The sequence below is a fragment of the Anabrus simplex genome, chromosome 1 (assembly GCF_040414725.1).
Source record: "Anabrus simplex isolate iqAnaSimp1 chromosome 1, ASM4041472v1, whole genome shotgun sequence".
NCBI lineage: Eukaryota > Metazoa > Arthropoda > Insecta > Orthoptera > Tettigoniidae > Anabrus > Anabrus simplex.
In genome coordinates, this window is record NC_090265.1 from 188,416,076 (window position 1) to 188,435,685 (window position 19,610).

Genomic DNA, 19,610 nt, shown 5'->3' on the forward strand with positions numbered 1-19,610 from the left:
AGTCGACAGTTCATAAGTTGTTTATAGTTTAATCGGGCGAGATTGTGTTGACATGCAGTTCAGCAGATGTAGTGAGTCTACGATGTGAGTTTGCTGAAATAATGATGGGCCGTCACTCGCTACGTCAATATGATTTTGACGCAAAGATGAACTGTAAATTTTATGTCACACACATCATCTTCCAACATATTTTAAAATAATCTTCAACCAGGTACCTGGTAAAAAATAAGGTTTTGAATTGACTGAGGATGCCTCATAAGAAGAGGCGAAACATGTTTCATTATATTTAAACAATGTTTTAACTCATATGTTAACATTCTGTATTGTATTGAATAGGTGGAAAAATAATAAATAATTTCTTATATACATTGTGTTTGAGGAGTGTTGTGGTGAGTGTCCTCAACAAGTGGCAAAACCAAGGTGAAACCACATCCAAATGTCGAGGGGTTAGGCACCCACCCCTCATTACAGATGGTGGATGCTGTAGGCTGGGCAGACTGGTAAAACAGGACAGGCGGAAAACTGTGGCGGAACTAATATCGGACTTTAATGCTGGGCAGAGTACAAGTACGTCTGAACCACAGTACACTGAACACTCCTTAGGATGAACTTCCGCAGCAGACTAGCCGTAAATGTGCCAATGTTAACACCATGACCTTGGCAACTACAAGTAAACTTGGAATGTGACTGTCATCACTGGACTTTGGCGCAGTGGCAGAGTGTTGCATGGTCTGATGAATCCCGATACGTTCATCATGCCAATGGGAGGGTTTGAATCCGTCATCCTCCAGGGCTGATAATGTCACCAAATATGTGTCGAAACTGGTCCTGAATTAAACATGTTGTAACATAAGTTTGTGCAACTGTATATCAGTGTATTGAATAGGTGGAACCTCTTAACTCTTTTGAACATTGTGATCCTCCAGGGGAACAGCTCCTTGACACCTATACTGCAGGATGGAGACAAGCTGGGGGCGGCTCAATTATGCTCTGGGGAACTTTCACGTGGGCATCCATGGGTCCAGTGGAGCTCGTGCAAAGCACCATGACGGCCGAGAAGTATTGTACACTGGTTGCAGACCACGTACACTCATTCATGACGATCATGCTTCCCAACGGCAGTGGCATTTTTCAACAAGATAATGCGCCACGCCACAAGGCCAGGAGTGTAATGGAGTGTGCTGTGCTGGCCTCCCAACTTGCCAGATCTTAACGCGATCGAACACAACGGGAATTAGATGACTTGTGTGAGCAGATATGGTGCCAACTCCTTCCACTGACCTACCAAGGCCTCATTGCTTCCATGTCAAGACGCGTCGCCACTGTTATCCGTGCCATAGGTGGACATACTGGCTATTAGATAGGTGGTCATAATGTTCTGGCTGATCAGTGTAGTACTACTACTAAAAGAAATGAGCTACACATGTTCAATAGTATTGTTGAAATGACAATCTAAAGGTAATTTGGTCATTTTTTGTACCACAGCTACTACTGAGTGCTGACTATGCAGCAAGAGAGAAATAAATTCAATACAAATGAATACTCCATTGTTTAGTTCAAATTAATTAAACCAAAATAACTGTTTTACATTCTCTCAGAATTTGCATTAATAATGGTCTCCTGAATAATCAACAGAAATTGGGAGATGGAAGATGAAATAAAAAATACATTGTTTCTGAAAGACATAACATATATTCTGTACACATTCATAAAAATAGTTGTATATAAAAAATGTACATTCAATCAGTGTAAAAGGAAATTGTGTCATAAAGTTTCAAACCTAAGAAGAACAAAATAGATTTTTAAAAAAGGAAGCATTCACCATACAGTTAGAGGCAATCTTCATCCAGCTTTGTTAGTGGATAATCACCATGACATGATTCATACATTTTGTCACCTTAGTACTTTAACGAGCTTAAAAAAAAAAAAAAAAAAAAAGGAAACACAATAATCATACAAAATTAACTGATACAAGCACAGTCACTGAGACAGTTGCCAATCTTTGTGCGTAGTTTCCATTCATCTCCTTAGTGTTTCATCAACACCTTTGCTTTCTCCACAACCAACTGAAAAGAAAAATGAAATAAATATCAATATTATAAAAACTACTAAAAGAGAAAGACAAACAGAATGGGCACAACAGACCATTAAGAAACAAAAGTTTCTCTGAAAAAAGAATCTTTCTCATGTTTTCAAGAGAGCATCATAATGCACATTACAGATATTAATATTTTTATGGAAAAACTTTAAGAACTTTGCATGTTTAATAAAATAAAAATGGAACTGAATTTATAGTAGATAAGCCAATACCTGATTCAATTACAAATTTCAAGTCTTGCTCAGGTCGCCTCTTCATCATGACAATAAAATCAGCAAACAAAATTGACTCCCTAATGAAATCACATTGCCAACAGGAACAACACAGATAAAGTGGAATAATTCTAGAATTCTGGAATCAACTATACTATATTCCAAAAATAAAAAAAGTCATGTCAAAATCCTCATAGGTCACTTCAATGCACAAGTTGGCAAAGAAAAGAAGTACTGGACATAATCAGACCAACTGAAATGGCATAAGACTCATTGAGAGCTGCAAAAACTATGACCTATTTTTCAAATCAACATTTTTCACAAGAAAAAACCCCTGCAGAACAAAACCTGGATCTTGCCTAATCAACTACTAGGTGAATATCAATCGGATCATATAATGATCTTTTGTCGAAACACAATGGAAATCATGAACATAAAGTCCTTAAAGGAATAGACCTACATTCCTATCATTATCCCACAAAATTTTCCCTAGTTATCATTTCAGAAAAGAGAAAGTTCACTCAGAAAGCTCTACATCATAAATATAATGTACAGAATATAGAGTATAATGAAAATGTACTAAAGAAACACAAAAACTGAATCTACAAAATTGACAACAACTCCAAGCAGGACTGATAAAAGCAGCAGAAAATATAGCACCTCAAACCAGAACACGGAAGTACCCATGGTGGGCAGACAAATGTGATCAACTCATAAAAGCCAGACAGCAGGCATGGCAAACTTGGTCATTCAACAAAAATCAAAAGACCATGCAAAATCTCCAGTATGTCAGAAAAACAGTCACAAAATCAATAAGAATGATTCATAAACAATACAAAGATTTAAAAAAATACAAGAAATAGGTGACTTCAAGAAGCACAATTCTCAAAACTATTACACAACATTCAAACAAAAATTAACTAAGTACCGTACTCTCCCCCATTCACTCCAGTTCTAAACAAATGTAGGGAAATAGCCCACACCTATGCTGAAAAATGTGAAATTCTTATGAAATATTTTTCTAAATTACTCAATTGTCAGAAGCCACAAGAAAAATTACAATTCTATCGTACACAACAAAAACCAAACAGGAAATTAAGGAGAAAATTCAATCGTTGAAAAATAACAAAGCATCACTGCACTATGGAAAAATGCAGGGGAAAATCTCATAACAAAACTGAAAGAAATTATAGATGAAATCTGGCAAACTGAAGAAACCCGAGTTGATTTGAAGACAGTCAAACATCCATTATTCAAAAAAGGAAGCAAAACAGACCCCAACAACTATTGAGGAGTTCCTTTATTTTCCAATCCACAAAATACTATCCATAGCCCTCCTGAAACATGCCAAACGTCAACTGGATCGAGAAATTGGAGAATACCAAGGTGGATTCAGATAAGGCCAATCATGCGTAGAATAAATTATCAATCTGAAAAATTCTATGAAATATTTCTGCAATATAATCAAATAAGTTTTGTCATCACATTTGTAGACTTCAAACAGGCATACAGCAGTATAGATCAAAATCCCTTTCTGATGTACTAGCAGAATTTGGACTAGATCTGAAGACAGAAAACATCATCAAAGAATCACTCATGGAGACCAAATTCAATAATAATTATTAAATTAATATTGTAATGGTCCACCTTTACAAATACTATAATATGCAATATTATTCAATTAAATTACTAAACTAGGGACTAGTTTCAGCCTTGGCTGGCCATCTTCAGCCTTAATGCAATATAGTGGAACCTTGATTCTCCGTATTTCGAGGGAGCATGAAAATAAAACGTACAACACGGGAAAACGGAAAATCCGGGAATGAATGAAAACCATCACAATTTGGCTAAACATCACAAAAATGAAATATGTCTAATTATAATCTTACAAAAACCCCTAAACCAAACCAAACTACAGCCCCAATGGGACTTTGCCTGGCAAGCGACTGCTGCTCAGCCTGAAGGCCTGCAGATTACCAGGTGACGCATGATCAGTGTGAAGAATCCTTTCAGCAGATATTCCTGGCTCTCTAAATCGGGGTCGCTACCTCACCATTAGATAGCTCCTCAATTAAAGGTAATCACGTAGGCTGAGTGGACCTGGAACCAGACTTATATCGAGGTAAAACTGCCTGACCTGGTCAGAATCGAATCCGGGCCCTCTGGATGAGAGGCAAGCATGTTAGACCACGAAACCGCATTAATTACCGGTATGCGAGTTCAAAATCTCGATACTTTATATTCAATTTCACGGGGGAATCTTTGTCAGTTTTCTGTGAAAACTTCTTTCAGTTCAGCAACTTTGATTAGCCAAGTTCTTCGAAGAATCTAATAACGCAAAGCCAAACGACAATCGACCGAAAGTAGTTTTTAATTCTCTCATCTAATAAAATAAAGCACATTAGATACAAAAGCGCCTAACATGATGGCGAAATCCCATCTTTTCTTAATCTTTCATTTTATTTTGGTCTCCGGTATACTGTTCGTAGGCAGTTTCTGGAAATCTTGTACCACGTAAATTAGGTCTACATCGACTTTTAAAGGTTATGTTGAACTCGAAAACATGGTTTCGAATGTATGTATCGATTCTCAAAAGTTCTCAAATGCATTATATTCAATTCTATCCATCAATAATCCAATCACATTGAAAGATAAAAGAAATATCATCAAAACTTTATGGTTATTTGTGACTTTGAGGTCATCTGGAAAGCGCGCTCGCTGCACATGCCACTACGAGTTGGAAATGATACAAACCATTTAAATGTAATGTGCGCAAATAAAACAACTGCGGTTTTTGGTATTTTAACATGAAAACGTAATATTCCCAGTCTTACACTAGGACCTAAACAGTAATAGGAAATTCCAAGACCTCCCATGGCTTTCTTTTTTAATGTAAGGTGCAACATCTCTTCTGTTCTCGCTAACATAATCGTGTACCGGTATGACAATATTAAAATACTAAATTTGTGTTAAGAAGGAGCAGTTTCGATTCCTGCCTGAAAGCCCAGTTACTCTACAGTGCCCAGAAGAAAGTGCTGAAAACCTGTTCGGCAGTACGATCGAAGACATGTAAAAATATTAACATCTAACCCTGGACATAATGTGGACGTTTTATAAGTGTGAACATTTGACGAAATGTTTTGTTTAATTTGTACTTAAGGCTGATGATGGCACATAGATGCTGAAATTAGTATCATTTGACATGTGATTGAATCACAATAAAACGTCATTGTATTGAATAGGTGGACCTTGAAAGAATTTAATTTAATTACATTTGACGAAACTCCTTCCGTCTTCAAGCATAGCTGTCGAAATGCGCCGTGTATCATTACAATTGTGGCCACTCTCTGCTTTATGATTTTCAGAGATTCTCTAAACAATACCACCTGAATGCGATGCTAAGATGGTCCCTTATGCAAGTTCACCGCCGATCACTTTTCCAGTATTGGCAGAGTACTTGCTCTAATTATCGCAATGACGGGGCGTTAACGCCAAGATCCATAAGTATGCCATAGGCATCCTTTTGAGAGATACAATTTATTAAAAAACGATTGATCGAGGATTTAGCATTGATGGGACTGGAATTTCTGGATGGTTGATCCGGGAAATCGTTTCTTCGAGGAGCGGATAATGCGGGATTTTTACAACGTGATTTAATTATGATGCTCGTGGGACCATGTAATTTGAATGCATATTCCGGGAAAACGTAGTTTCCAGGAACGGATAATCGAGATTCTACTGTATATCTAATGACTAAATAAATGTACAAACACAGAATTGACATAACAACAAATGTACAAACACAGAATTGACATAACAACAAATGTACAAACACATAATTGACATTAAAATCTGCGATGAGCTATGAGTAAAATTTTTGAAAAATAAATTAGGCTCTAAATTCTGGAGTATGCTCATCATCCAGACTCTTTCTTGCATTAATATTCATAGAATTGTTAGTTCCATCACTGCTAATCATTACAACTTCAATTGCAAAACGGGAACTGGTAAATGTTGATTCGTAGTCAGATCATCCAAAATGAGGATGCCCAAGCCCAGGGGGTAAGCCACTGAGACTTCAGGGCAGGCACTGGGGACACTTTCCAACCTAAATACCCTCAACAACGAAGAAGGTTATCCTATAATGGAAATGCAAAATCTGTGTGACACGGGGTCTGAGGAATGAATCTTCATTTGAATGCCACCTGTGCAAGGTGGCGTTGCATGTATATGACTGTTTTATGATCTACCATACACATGAAGACTTTACAAAGTACATCTGACAGTAGCTTGGATATTTCCTCTCATTAGGTTGCTGTAAAGCATGCTTTTTCAGTGGCAGTGATATCATGTAAAGTAATGAAAATAAATGGTACACCAAGGCATAAATAAGTACAATTAAATGGTATGTGTATGGGTTAAAATCTACCAAAGGCATTTATGTTGACAATTGGGCTGCATTGAGAATTGATGGTAGAATGAGTTCTTGGTTCAGGGTACTTACAGAGGTTAGACAAGGCTGTAATCTTTCACCATTGTTGTTCATAGATTACACTGATCATCTGCTGAAAGGTATAAAGTGGCAGGGAGGGATTCAGTTAGGTGGAAATGTAGTAAGCAATCCTATGCTGGCCTATGCTGACAACTTGATCTTAATGGCAGATTGTGCCGAAAGCCTGCAGTCTAATATCCTGGAACTTGAAAATAGGTGCAATGAGTATGGTATGAAAATGAGCCTTTCCAAGACTAAATTGATGTCAGTAGGTAAGAAATTCAAGAGAATTGAATGTTAGATTGGTGATACAAAGCTGCAACAGGTAGATAATTTCAAGTACTTACGATGGGTATTCTCCCAGGTTGGTAGTATAGTAAGTGAGATTGAATCAAGGTGCAGGAAAGCTAATACAGCAAGCTCGCAGTTGCAATCAACAGAATTCTGTAAGAAGGAAGTCAGCTCCTAGATGAAATTATCTTTACATCGATCTGTTATCAGACAAACTTGGGTTTGGAATAACTTACCAATGGAGATGTTCAATAAATTTCCAATATATTTTCAATCGTTTAAGAAAAGGCTAGGAAATCAACACATAGGGTATCTGACTCCTGATGACTGCCCTGAATGCAGATCAGTAGTGACTGATGATGACTGATGTGTGAACTTTGCTTTACGGGAGTGAAAGGATATCTTATTCATAAGTTAGAAGTGACAGACATGAAAGTACCAAGAATGATTGCTGGTACAAACATGTGGGAACAATGGCAGGAGGGTACTCAAAATGAGAAGGTAAAGGCTAAGTTAGAAATTAACTCAATGGATGAAGCTGTATGCATACACCAGCTTTGGTGGTGGAGTCATGTGAGGTGAACGGAGGAGGTTAGGTTACCTAGAAAAATAATGGAATCTGTTATGGAGGGTTAGAGAAGTAGAGGGAGACCAAGACAACAATGGTTAGTCTCAGTTTCTAAAGATTTAAAGATAAGAGCTATAGAACTAAATGAAGCCACGGCACTAGTTGCAAATAGATGATTGTGACGACATTTAGTACATTCAGAGGCTTGCAGACTGAACGCTGAAAGGCATAACGGTCTATAATGATGATGTATCCAGGATGTCCATTGCGGATTCACTGAATTCATCCTAGGTGAAAAAATATTTCATTCTAAATTCTGTAAGTTCTTTTTTAACAATAAAGAAGTTATTTTTTTTTAAAAGTTAAGTTCATCCAAAATATTCACTATCTGAAGGAAGAAGTATTTTACTGATGTATATTTTTGCACTGTATTTTGCATACCACCAGAATTTTGTATTTGTAAACATCACATTCTTTCATTAATTATGTAATTAAAACTAAAATTATAAATGACATTTGAATCACACTTTTACGTCCTTTTTGCTAGTTTTAGGTCCTTTTTTAAAAATATATTTTTAGGTCTTTGTATAGGTCCTTTTTAGCCAATTTATAGGTCTTAAACTTCCAAGCCCTACTTATAACTTATAAACTGTAATAATATTCGTCCATATAGTAAGCTCTTTTTTTGGGGGGAGTCAAAGTTGGCGAATGAAGGAGTGAATGAGCGAGCGAGCGAATGCCACTCCACTCCTGAACTTCATTTGTAAGCTGTCTACGGTCTCAAGGTTAATGATGACTAATGAATATATAGTATTTCGGAGGATATACTAAAGGCAATGGGTGGGATATAGTACCATATCTGAAGTACTTAGTCGATTATTGTTTGCATGAAGGAGCTCTACCAAATGAATGAAGAGTTTTTATAGTTGCCCCTGTGTGTACAGGAAAGGGTGATAGACATAAAGCTGAAAATTACGGGCCATTCAGTTTTGACATGCATTGCATGTATCAATCAATCACTACTGACCTGCATTTAGGGCAGTCGCCCAGGTGGCAGATTTCCTATCTGTTGTTTTCCTAGCTTTTTCTTAAATGATTGCAAAGAAATTGGAAATTTATTGAACATCTTCCTAGGTAAGTTATTCCAATCCCTAATGCCCCTTCATATAAACGAATATTTGCCACAATTTGTCCTCTTGAATTCCAACTTTATCTTCATATTGTGATCTTTCCTACTTTTAAAGACACCATCCAAACTTATTCGTCTACTGATGTCCTCCCATGCCATCTCTCCACTGACAGCTCAGAACATACCACTTAGTCGAGCAGCTCATCTCCTTTCTACCACGTTTTCCCAGCCCAAACTTTGCAACATTTTTGTAACGCTACTCTTTTGTCGGAAATCGCCCAGTCTAAATCAAGCTGCTTTTCTTTGGATTTTTTCCAGTTCCTGAATCAAGTAATCCTGGTGAGGGTTCCATACACTGGAACCGTACTCAAGTTGAGGTCTCACCAGAGACAAATATGCTCTCTCCTTTACATCCTTACCACAACCCCTAAATACTCTCATAACCATGTGCAGAGATCTGTACCCTTTATTTACAATCATATTTATGTGATTACCCCAATGAAGATTTTTCGTTATATTTATACCTAGGTATTTACAATGATCCCCAAAGGAAACTTTCACTCCATCAACGCAATAATTAAAAGTGAGAGGACATTTCCTATTTGTGAAACTCACAACTTGAGTTTTATCCCCGTTTATCATCATACCATTGCCTACTGTCCATCTCACAACATTATCAAGGTCATTTTGCGGTTGCTCAAAATCTTGTAACTTATTTATTACTCTGTACAGAATAACATCATCTGCGAAAAGCCTTATCTCTGATTCCACTTCTTTACACATATCATTGATATATATAAGAAAACATGAAGGTCCAGTAATACTGCCTTGAGGAATTCCCCTCTTAATGTTTACAGGGTCAGATAAAGCTTCACCTACTCTAATTCTCTGAGTTCTATTTTTTTTTTTTTTTGCTAGGGGCTTTACGTCGCTCCGACACAGATAGGTCTTATGGCGACGATGGGATAGGAAAGGCCTAGGAGTTGGAAGGAAGCGGCCGTGGCCTTAATTAAGGTACAGCTCCAGCATTTGCCTGGTGTGAAAATGGGAAACCACGGAAAACCATCTTCAGGGCTGCCGATAGTGGGATTCGAACCTACTATCTCCCAGATGCAAGCTCACAGCCGCGCGCCTCAACGCGCACGGCCAACTCGCCCGGTGAGTTCTATTTTCTAGAAACATAGCCACCCATTCAGTCACTCTTTTGTCAAGTCCAATTGCACTCATTTTTGCCAGTAGTTTCCCATGATCTATCCTATCAAATGCCTTAGATAAGTCAATCGCAATACAGTCCAACTGTCCTCCTGAATCCAGGATATCTGCTATATCTTGCTGGAATCCTACAAGTTGGGCTTCAGTGGAATAACCTTTCCTAAACCCAAACTGCCTTCTGTCAAACCAATTATTAATTTTGCAAACATGTCTTATATAATCAGAAAGAATGCTTTCACAAAACTTACATACAATGCATGTCAAACTGACTGGCCTGTAATTTTCAGCTTTATGCCTATCACCTTTTCCTTCATATACAGGGGCTACTATAGCAACTCTCCATTCATTTGGTAAAGTTCCTTCATGCAAACAAAAATCAAACAAGTACTTCAGATATGGTACTATATCCCAACTCATTGTCTTTAGTATATCCCCCGAAACCTTATCAATTCCAGCTGCTTTTCTAGTGTTCAAATTTTGTATCTTACTGTAAATGTCATTGCTGACATAGGTAAATTTTAATACTTCTTTAGTATTAGTCACCTCCTCTATCTGGACATTATCCTTGTAACCAACAATCTTTACATACTGCTGACTGAATACTTCTGCCTTTTGAAGATCCTCGCATACACACTTCCCTTGATCATTAAATATTCCTGGAATGTCCTTCTTGGAACCTGTTTCTGCCTTAAAGTACCTACACATACTCTTCCATTTTTCACTAAAATTAGTGTGGCCACCAATTATGCTTGCCATCATGTTCTCCTTAGCTGACTTCTTTGCTAGATTCAATTTCCTAGTAAGTTCCTTCAATTTCTCCTTACTTCCACATTCATTTCTAACTCTATTTCTTTCCAACCTGCACCTCCTTCTTAGTCTCTTAGTGGATCTTTACCATTCCTTACCACCTTTAAAGGTATAAACCTATTTTCACATTCCTCAACAATTGCTTTAAACTCATCCCAGAGTCTATTTACATTTTTATTTACCGTTTTCCACCGATCATAGTTGCTTATTAAAAACTCCCTCATGCCTGTTTTATCAGCCATATGGTACTGCCTAACAGTCCTAATTTTAATCTCTTCCTTTCTTTCACATTTATTTTTAATTACCACAAAAACAGCTTTGTGATCACTAATACCATCTATTACTTCGGTTTCTCGATAGAGCTCATCTGGTTTTACCAGTACCACATCCAGAATATTCTTCCCTCTAGTTGGTTCCATCACTTTCTGAATCAGGTGCCCTTCCCATATTAACTTATTTGCCATTTGTTGGTCATGCTTCCTGTCGTTCGCATTACCTTCCCAATTGACATTTGGTAAATTGAGATCACCCGCTACGATCACGTTCCTTTCCTTATCGTTTCCCACATAGCTGATTATCTTATCAAATAATTCTGAATCAGCATCTGCGCTACCCTTTCCTGGTCTGTACACTCCAAAGACATCTAGTTGCCTATTATCTTTAGAAATAAGCCTTACCCCTAGAATTTCGTGCTTGTCATCTTTAACTTTTTCGTAGCTTACAAATTCTTCTTTCACAAGAATGAATACTCCCCCTTCTACCTTTCCTATCCTATCTCTACGATACACCCTCCACATCCGTGAGAAAATTTCTGCATCCATTATATCATTTCTCAGCCATGATTCAACTCCTATTACAATATCTGGTAAGTATATATCTATTAAATTACTTAATTCAATTCCTTTCTTTACAATACGTCTACAGTTGAGCACTAACAGTTTTATGCCATCCCTACTTGATTTCCAGTTCCTGTTCCCTTAACACCGCTGCCTAGCGCACCCTGTTTTCCTGAATGTACCTCCCTATAACCCTTCTAAACAAATTTTCTAACTTATATGTACCACTGCGGTTTAAGTGAAGGCCATCTGAGCGCAGATCCCTATCTCCTACCCACCCATTAGGATCTAGAAATTTCACTCCCAGTTTCCCACATACCCACTCCATAGTCTCATTTAAATCCCCAATCACCTTCCAGTCAGTATCCCTCCTACACAGTATTCCACTGATAACAATCTCCGCTTCCTTAAACTTCATCCGTGCTGCATTTACCAGATCCCACACATCCCCAACTATGTTGGTACTTATACCTGCTTGTCTTACATTGTTAGTACCAACGTGAAACACTACCACTTTCTCCTTTCCCTCCTCCTTCTCTTCTACTTTATTCAACATCTGTCTTAACCTAATTCCTGGATAACACTCTACCTTGGTACCCTTTCCTCCACACACTTTCCCAACATGTCTAACGATAGAATCCTCCATGACCAGAGCCTCAGCCCTACCCACCTCATTTGATCCCCTCCCTTCCTGGTCTGTCCTATCTTTCCTGACATCTGCAGAAGCTACTTCCTCCTCCCTTTTCTCCATCCCATGACCCTGTTCCACCTGTCTTTTCCTATCCACTACTCCACATTTCCCTTTCCTACCTCTTCCCTTTCTCCTACTTCCAAACTTCTCGGCAACAGTTCCCTGTTCCTCATCTTCCATCGGTTGTTCTACCTGCAGTGACTCGTGCTTTGGGAAAGCATTCTTTCTGATCATATTAGACAGGTTTGCAAAATTAATAACTGGTTCAAAAGAAGGTAGTTCAGGTTTAGGAAAGGTTATTCCACCAAAGCCCAACTTGTAGGATTCCAGCAAGATATAACAGATATCTTGAATTCAGGGGGTCAAATGGATTGTATCACGATTGACCTGTCTAAAGCATTTGATAGGGTGGATCATGGGAGACTACTGGCAAAAATGAGTGCAATAGGACTAGACAAAAGAGTGACTGAATGGGTGGCTATATTTCTAGAAAACAGATCTCAGAGAATTACAGTAGGCAAAGCTTTATCTAAATAATAATAATGTTATTTGTCTTACGTCCCACCAACTACTTTTTAAGGTCTTCGGAGACGCCGAGGTGCCGAAATTTAGTCCCGCAGGAGTTCTTTTACGTGCCAGTAAATCAACCGACACGGGGCTGTCGTATTTGAGCACCTTCAAATACCACCGGACTGAGCCAGGATCGAACCTGCCAAGTTGGGGTTAGAAGGACAGCGCCTTAACCGTCTGAGCCACTCAGCCCAGCAAAGCTTTATCTGACCCTGTAATAATTAAGAGGGGAATATCTCAAGGCACTATTATTGGACCTTTATGTTTCCTTATATATATATAAATGATATGAGTAAAGAAACAGAATCAGAGATAAGGCTTTTTGCAGATGATAATAAAGTGGAATTCAAGAGGATAAATTAGGGCAAATATTCGTTTATAGGAAGGGGAGTTACAGAAGGGAATAACTTACCAAGGGAGATGTTCAATAAATTTCCTTGAAATCGTTTAAGAAAAGGCTAGGAAAACAACAGATTGGGAATCTGCCACCTGGGCGCCTGCCCTAAATGCAGATTAGTAGTGATTGATGAAGTTTCTGAGGGCAAAGTAATCATTTGCAAATAGCAATGAATAAGGTCTTTCTATCTTTTTTGAAGATTGGACTATATCAGGCCTGTCCATCTTCAGAGGGATTAGAGGCCAAAATATTTAGACAATTCATGCTGAGGGCTACACACTAGAAAGTTTCACTCAGATATACATAACAGTAAAACACAGTAAACCAAATTGTTGAAACAGGATACATTACCAAAGTCCAAAATGCAGAAATCAATGTGAGCACTGAGGATTGTCCAACTCTCTCACCAAAGCAAGGATATCCACTTCTATGTTAGTACCTGCCAGTCTTAGTAGGTGTAGAATCATTACTGAGGCAGCTTCTGCACTTATTTTTCATGAATTTCGTGAGAGAAAAAGCACTTTCACGTAGGTTGACTAGGTTAACATTAAACGAATATTTTGTAAATTGTATGTAATCACTGTCGTCAATACGGACCAACAATGAGGTTAATGACTTGTAATAATTTGTCCTTCCATACTCTGTTCTTATCTTTAGATTGTTTGATGAGAGAGGAGAACTGTTGAAAATTTTGTAGATGAAATGCTTTCACCAAATGCATCTGACATAGCAATTGCACATCTTTTAACTTTTTCTCCATCACTAAATGCTTTCTTCCCTTTTACAAGTTCCAATGATACACTGTAAGAAGCAGTTAATGCAGCGGTCTACGTAGACAACATTTTTGTAAACATACCTGGTTCTTGTGTATTACTTTCGATATTCAGTAATTAACAGCAGTTTTTATCCTGTTAGGGGTTGTAGGATTAAAAAAAATAGAGCACGACTAAGTAGTATTGTAGTGTAGTCGTATATTAATTACCTTATTGTTGTGTACTATCCCAGACAATATATCCCTCCGTTCATTTATTTTTTTGCAAATAAGTTACTTTATTTTTTTAATTTAAAATTTTTCCCCCGTAAAGAATGGCTAAGGAGCGCGAGTGTACTTATTGTGGGTGTGGTGAGGCATTGAGGGGTATGAGGGAGGAGTTGGAAAGTTTGAGGGAGATAATTAGGATTCTCACAGAAGACAGGAAGGAAGATAGGACTCCCTCAAACAATGTACAGGTTACAGTAGGTGTACAAGAGGGAGGGGAAGGAAAGGGAGGAGTTGTAGAAGACAGGTGGTCTAACGTTCTAAGGGGAAGGAGATTGCAGGCCAAGGGCTCTATTCAGGATCAGAATTCAGGACAGGTGTCTGTGCGAAATCGGTACGAGTCACTCCAGGTAGAACAACAGAGGGAAGATGAGGGACAGGGAACTGTTGCTGAGATGCATGGAAGTAGGAGGAAGGGAAAAGGTAGGAAAGGGAAATGTAGAGTAGAGAATAGGAAAAGACAGGTGGAACAGGGTCATGGGAAGGAGAAAAGGGAGGAGGAAGTAGCTTCTGCAGCTATCAGGAAAGATAGGGCTGACCAGGAGGGGAGGGGATCAAATGAGGTGGGTAGGGTTGAGGCTCTGGTCATGGGGGATTCCATCGTTAGACACGTGGGGAAAGTGTGTGGAGGAAAGGGAACCAGGGTAGAATGTTATCCAGGAATTAGGTTGAGGCAGATGTTGAGGAAAGTAGAAGAGAGGGAGGAGGGGAAGGAGAAGGTGGTAGTGTTTCACGTTGGTACCAACAACGTAAGGCAAGCTGATATAAGTACCAACATAGTTGGAGATGTGTGGGATCTGGTAAATGCAGCACGGGTGAAGTTTAAGAAAGCGGAGATTGTTATTAGTGGAATACTGTGTAGGAGGGATACTGACTGGAGGGTGATTGGGGATTTAAATGAGACTATGGAGTGGGTATGTGGGAAACTGGGAGTGAAATTTCTAGATCCTAATGGGTGGGTAGGAGATAGGGATCTGCGCTCGGATGGCCTTCACTTAAACCGCAGTGGTACGTACAAGTTAGGAAATTTGTTTGGAAGGGTAATAGGGAGGTACATTCAGGGAAACGGGATGGCCTAGGGAGCGGTGATAAGGGAACAGGGAACTGGAAATCAAGTAGGGATGACATAAAATTGTTAGTGCTGAACTGTAGAAGTATTGTAAAGAAAGGAATAGAATTAAGTAATTTAATAGATATATATTTACCAGATATTGTAATAGGAGTTGAATCATGGCTGAGAAATGATATAATGGATGCAGAAATTTTCTCACGGCACTGGAGTGTGTATCGTAGAGATAGGATAGGAAAGGTGGGAGGGGGAGTTTTCATTCTGGTGAAAGAAGAATTTGTAAGCTACGAAAAAGTTAAAGATGAGACACATGAAATTCTAGGTGTAAGGCTCATTTCTAAAGATAATAGGCAACTTGATATATTTGGAGTGTACAGATCGGGAAAGGGTAGCACTGATGCGGATTCGGAATTATTTGATAGGATAGTCAGCTATGTGGGAAACGACATGGAAAGAAACGTGATTGTAGCGGGAGATCTGAATTTGCCAGATGTAAATTGGGAAGGAAATGCGAACGACAGGAAGCATGACCAACAAATGGCAAATAAGTTAATATGGGAAGGACAGCTGATTCAGAAAGTGATGGAACCAACCAGAGGGAAAAATATCCTGGATGTGGTGCTGATAAAACCAGATGAGCTCTATAGGGAAACTGAAGTAATAGATGGTATTAGTGATCATGCAGCTGTTTTTGTGGTAGTTAAAAATAAATGCGATAGAAAGGAAGGTCTTAAAAGTAGGACTGTTAGGCAGTACCATATGGCTGATAAAGCAGGTATGAGGCAGTTTCTAAAAAGTAACTATGATCGGTGGAAAACGGTAAATAAAAATGTAAACAGACTCTGGGATGGGTTTAAAGAAATTGTTGAGGAATGCGAAAACAGGTTTGTACCTTTAAGGGTGGTAAGGAATGGTAAAGACCCACCTTATTATAATAGAGAAATAAAGAGACTAAGAAGGAGGTGCAGACTGGAAAGAAATAGAGTTAGAAATGGCTGTGGAAGTAAGGAGAAATTGAAGGAACTTACTAGAAAATTGAATCTAGCAAAGAAGGCAGCTAAGGATAACATGATGGCAAGCATAATTGGCAGTCATACAAATTTTAGTGAAAAATGGAAGGGTATGTATAGGTATTTTAAGGCAGAAACAGGTTCCAAGAAGGACATTCCAGGAATAATTAATGAACAAGGGGAGTGTGTATGTGAGGATCTTCAAAAGGCAGAAGTATTCAGTCAGCAGTATGTAAAGATTGTTGGTTACAAGGATAATGTCGAGATAGAGGAAGAGACTAAGGTCAAAGAAGTAATACAATTTACATATGATAACAATGACATTTACAATAAGATACAAAAGTTGAAAACTAGAAAAGCGGCTGGAATTGATCAGATTTCTGGGGATATACTAAAGACAATGGGTTGGAATGTAGTACCATATCTGAAGTACTTATTTGATTATTGTTTGGTCGAAGGAGCTATACCAGATGAATGGAGAGTTGCTATAGTAGCCCCTGTGTATAAAGGAAAGGGTGATAGACATAAAGCTGAAAATTACAGGCCAGTAAGTTTGACATGCATTGTATGTAAGCTTTGGGAAGGCATTCTTTCTGATTATATTAGACATGTTTGTGAAATTAATAACTGGTTCGATAGAAGGCAATTCGGTTTTAGGAAAGGTTATTCCACTGAAGCTCAACTTGTAGGATTCCAGCAAGATATAGCAGATATCTTGGATTCTGGAGGTCAAATGGACTGTATCGCGATTGACATGTCTAAAGCATTTGATAGGGTGGATCATGGGAGACTACTGGCAAAAATGAGTGCAATTGGACTAGACAAAAGAGTGACTGAATGGGTTGCTATATTTCTAGAAAATAGATCTCAGAGAGTTAGAGTAGGTGAAGCTTTGTCTGACCCTGTAATAGTTGAGAGGGGAGTTCCTCAGGGCAGTGTTATCGGACCTTTATGTTTTCTTATATATATAAATGATATGAGTAAAGGAGTGGAGTCAGAGGTAAGGCTTTTTGCGGATGATGTTATTCTCTATAGAGTGATAAATAAGTTACAAGATTGTGAGCAACTGCAACGTGACCTCGAAAATGTTGTGAGATGGACAGCAGGCAATGGTATGTTGATAAACGGGGCTAAAAGTCAGGTTGTGAGTTTCACAAATAGGAAAAGTCCTCTCAGTTTTAATTACTGCGTTGATGGGGTGAAAGTTCCTTTTGGGGATCATTGTAAGTACCTAGGTGTTAATATAAGGAAAGATCTTCATTGGGGTAATCACATAAATGGGATTGTAAATAAAGGGTACCGATCTCTGCACATGGTTATGAGGGTGTTTAGGGGTTGTAGTAAGGATGTAAAGGAGAATGCATATAAGTCTCTAGTAAGACCCCAACTAGAGTATGGTTCCAGTGTATGGGACCCTCACCAGGATTACCTGATTCAAGAACTGGAAAAAATCCAAAGAAAAGCAGCTCGATTTGTTCTGGGTGATTTCCGACAAAAGAGTAGCGTTACAAAAATGTTGCAATGTTTGGGTTGGGAAGAATTGAGAGAAAGAAGAAGAGCTGCTCGACTAAGTGGTATGTTCCGAGCTGTCAGCGGACAGATGGCGTGGAATGACATTAGTAGACGAATAGGTTTGAATGGCGTTTATAAAAGTAGGAAAGATCACGATATGAAGATAAAGTTGGAATTCAAGAGGACAAACTGGGGCAAATATTCATTTATAGGAAGGGGAGTTAGGGATTGGAATAACTTACCAAGGGAGATGTTCAATAAATTTCCAATTTCTTTGAAATCATTTCGGAAAAGGCTAGGAAAGCAACAGATAGGGAATCTGCCACCTGGGCGACTGCCCTAAATGGAGATCAGTATTGATTGATTGATTGATTGATGTTTCAAGTTTTTCTTGCAATCTTGTAAAATTGCAACTCTTGAAGTCCCCCTCATATTTTTCAATTACGTTTCATACAAACTATTACTGGTATAATGTCTATTAACATTGTCCTCATTACAGGTAAATATTATTTGCATGCACACAACACATTGCAACTTGCAGTTATTGGCTGCAATGAAGTAATCCAACTCCCACGTATCTTTATAACTTTTATTTTCATCTTGTACTTTCCTCTTCTTGCTAATGTTGCTCATGTTTGCTCTATCTGTCTAACGATAAGTACGAGCAGATAAAAATGAGTACATAACCTTGCGGATGCAGACAAATGAGATAACAGGCTGGTAAACAGCAAATATAAAAATATCTCCCTGACCTTGATGCTTTAAACACACTAAATGGATTCATTCCTTGTTATCATAACTTTGAACAAGGATTCCACCAGAGTCGCTAGTATGCACGTCTGCGTAACTGCACAAAATTTTGAACAGAAATAGGTTGCTGTATTAGAAGTATCCACAGCCTGCAAAACTATGGGTTGTGGGCTGCAGGTTGGACAGGCCTGGACTATATGAACTATCATCATCAACAACAATTAAGGCCCCATTCACAATGCAAATGTAACCGTAAACTTAACGACGTAGCGTAACCGTAAAATTAACGTAAAATTTGTGGTATTCACAATGGAGGAACGTAACATTAACGTAAAGAGTACACAGCAGCCAATCAAATTTAGCACGGAAGTCGGGTTTTGGGCTATCTCGCAGTTTTATATTTCAGTAGCTCAGTAGAATCAAACAACATGGTAGCGGAATTCATATTACTTCAAACATCTATTGCTTTGCTCCTGGGAGCTGTGTAGGCCTGCGGTACCTAAAAAGGCGATCTAAACAACGGTGCAGAAAATGGGTTCATCCCTTGAATCAAAGAAGGTTACGGTATCTCAGGGCGATTTCGGTAATCTACTGTAAGAAATGACCCTCATCAGTTCGTTTTGGACATGTGGATGAAACCTGAACTGTTTGCCTTGCTTCCCCTTTTCTAATAAAAAGAAATGTAAAGTCTCCTTTACCGACATCTACGAGTATGGCCCTGTCTATCACACCCCGATGAGATGTTTGGATCTATTTGTTTGGATGATATCGTTTTCGTAAACTAGTAGTCCGTCATAATGTTAAGAAATATACAGGGACACTGTTTAATTTATGACAGGGATTGTCTCTCGTCCGTTTGCCAGCGCTGCGAGCTTGTCTCCCGCCATTTACCGTCAGATTTCATTGCTACAGGATATTTATTTCCAC

At 38.6% G+C, this 19,610-nt stretch overlaps 1 protein-coding gene across 1 annotated transcript in view; it reads right to left on the reverse strand.

Annotated features, from left to right (window-relative positions):
• Positions 1 to 1,669: 1,669 nt before the first annotated feature.
• The window catches only part of LOC136885511 (intermembrane lipid transfer protein Vps13), a 1,358,975-nt gene continuing 1,341,034 nt past the window's right edge, over positions 1,670 to 19,610 (reverse strand). The window contains exon 65 of the mRNA XM_067158109.2: positions 1,670 to 2,066. Coding sequence (XP_067014210.2) covers positions 2,028 to 2,066 — 39 coding nt within the window. The 3' untranslated portion in view covers positions 1,670 to 2,027. The remainder of the gene's footprint in view (positions 2,067 to 19,610) is intronic.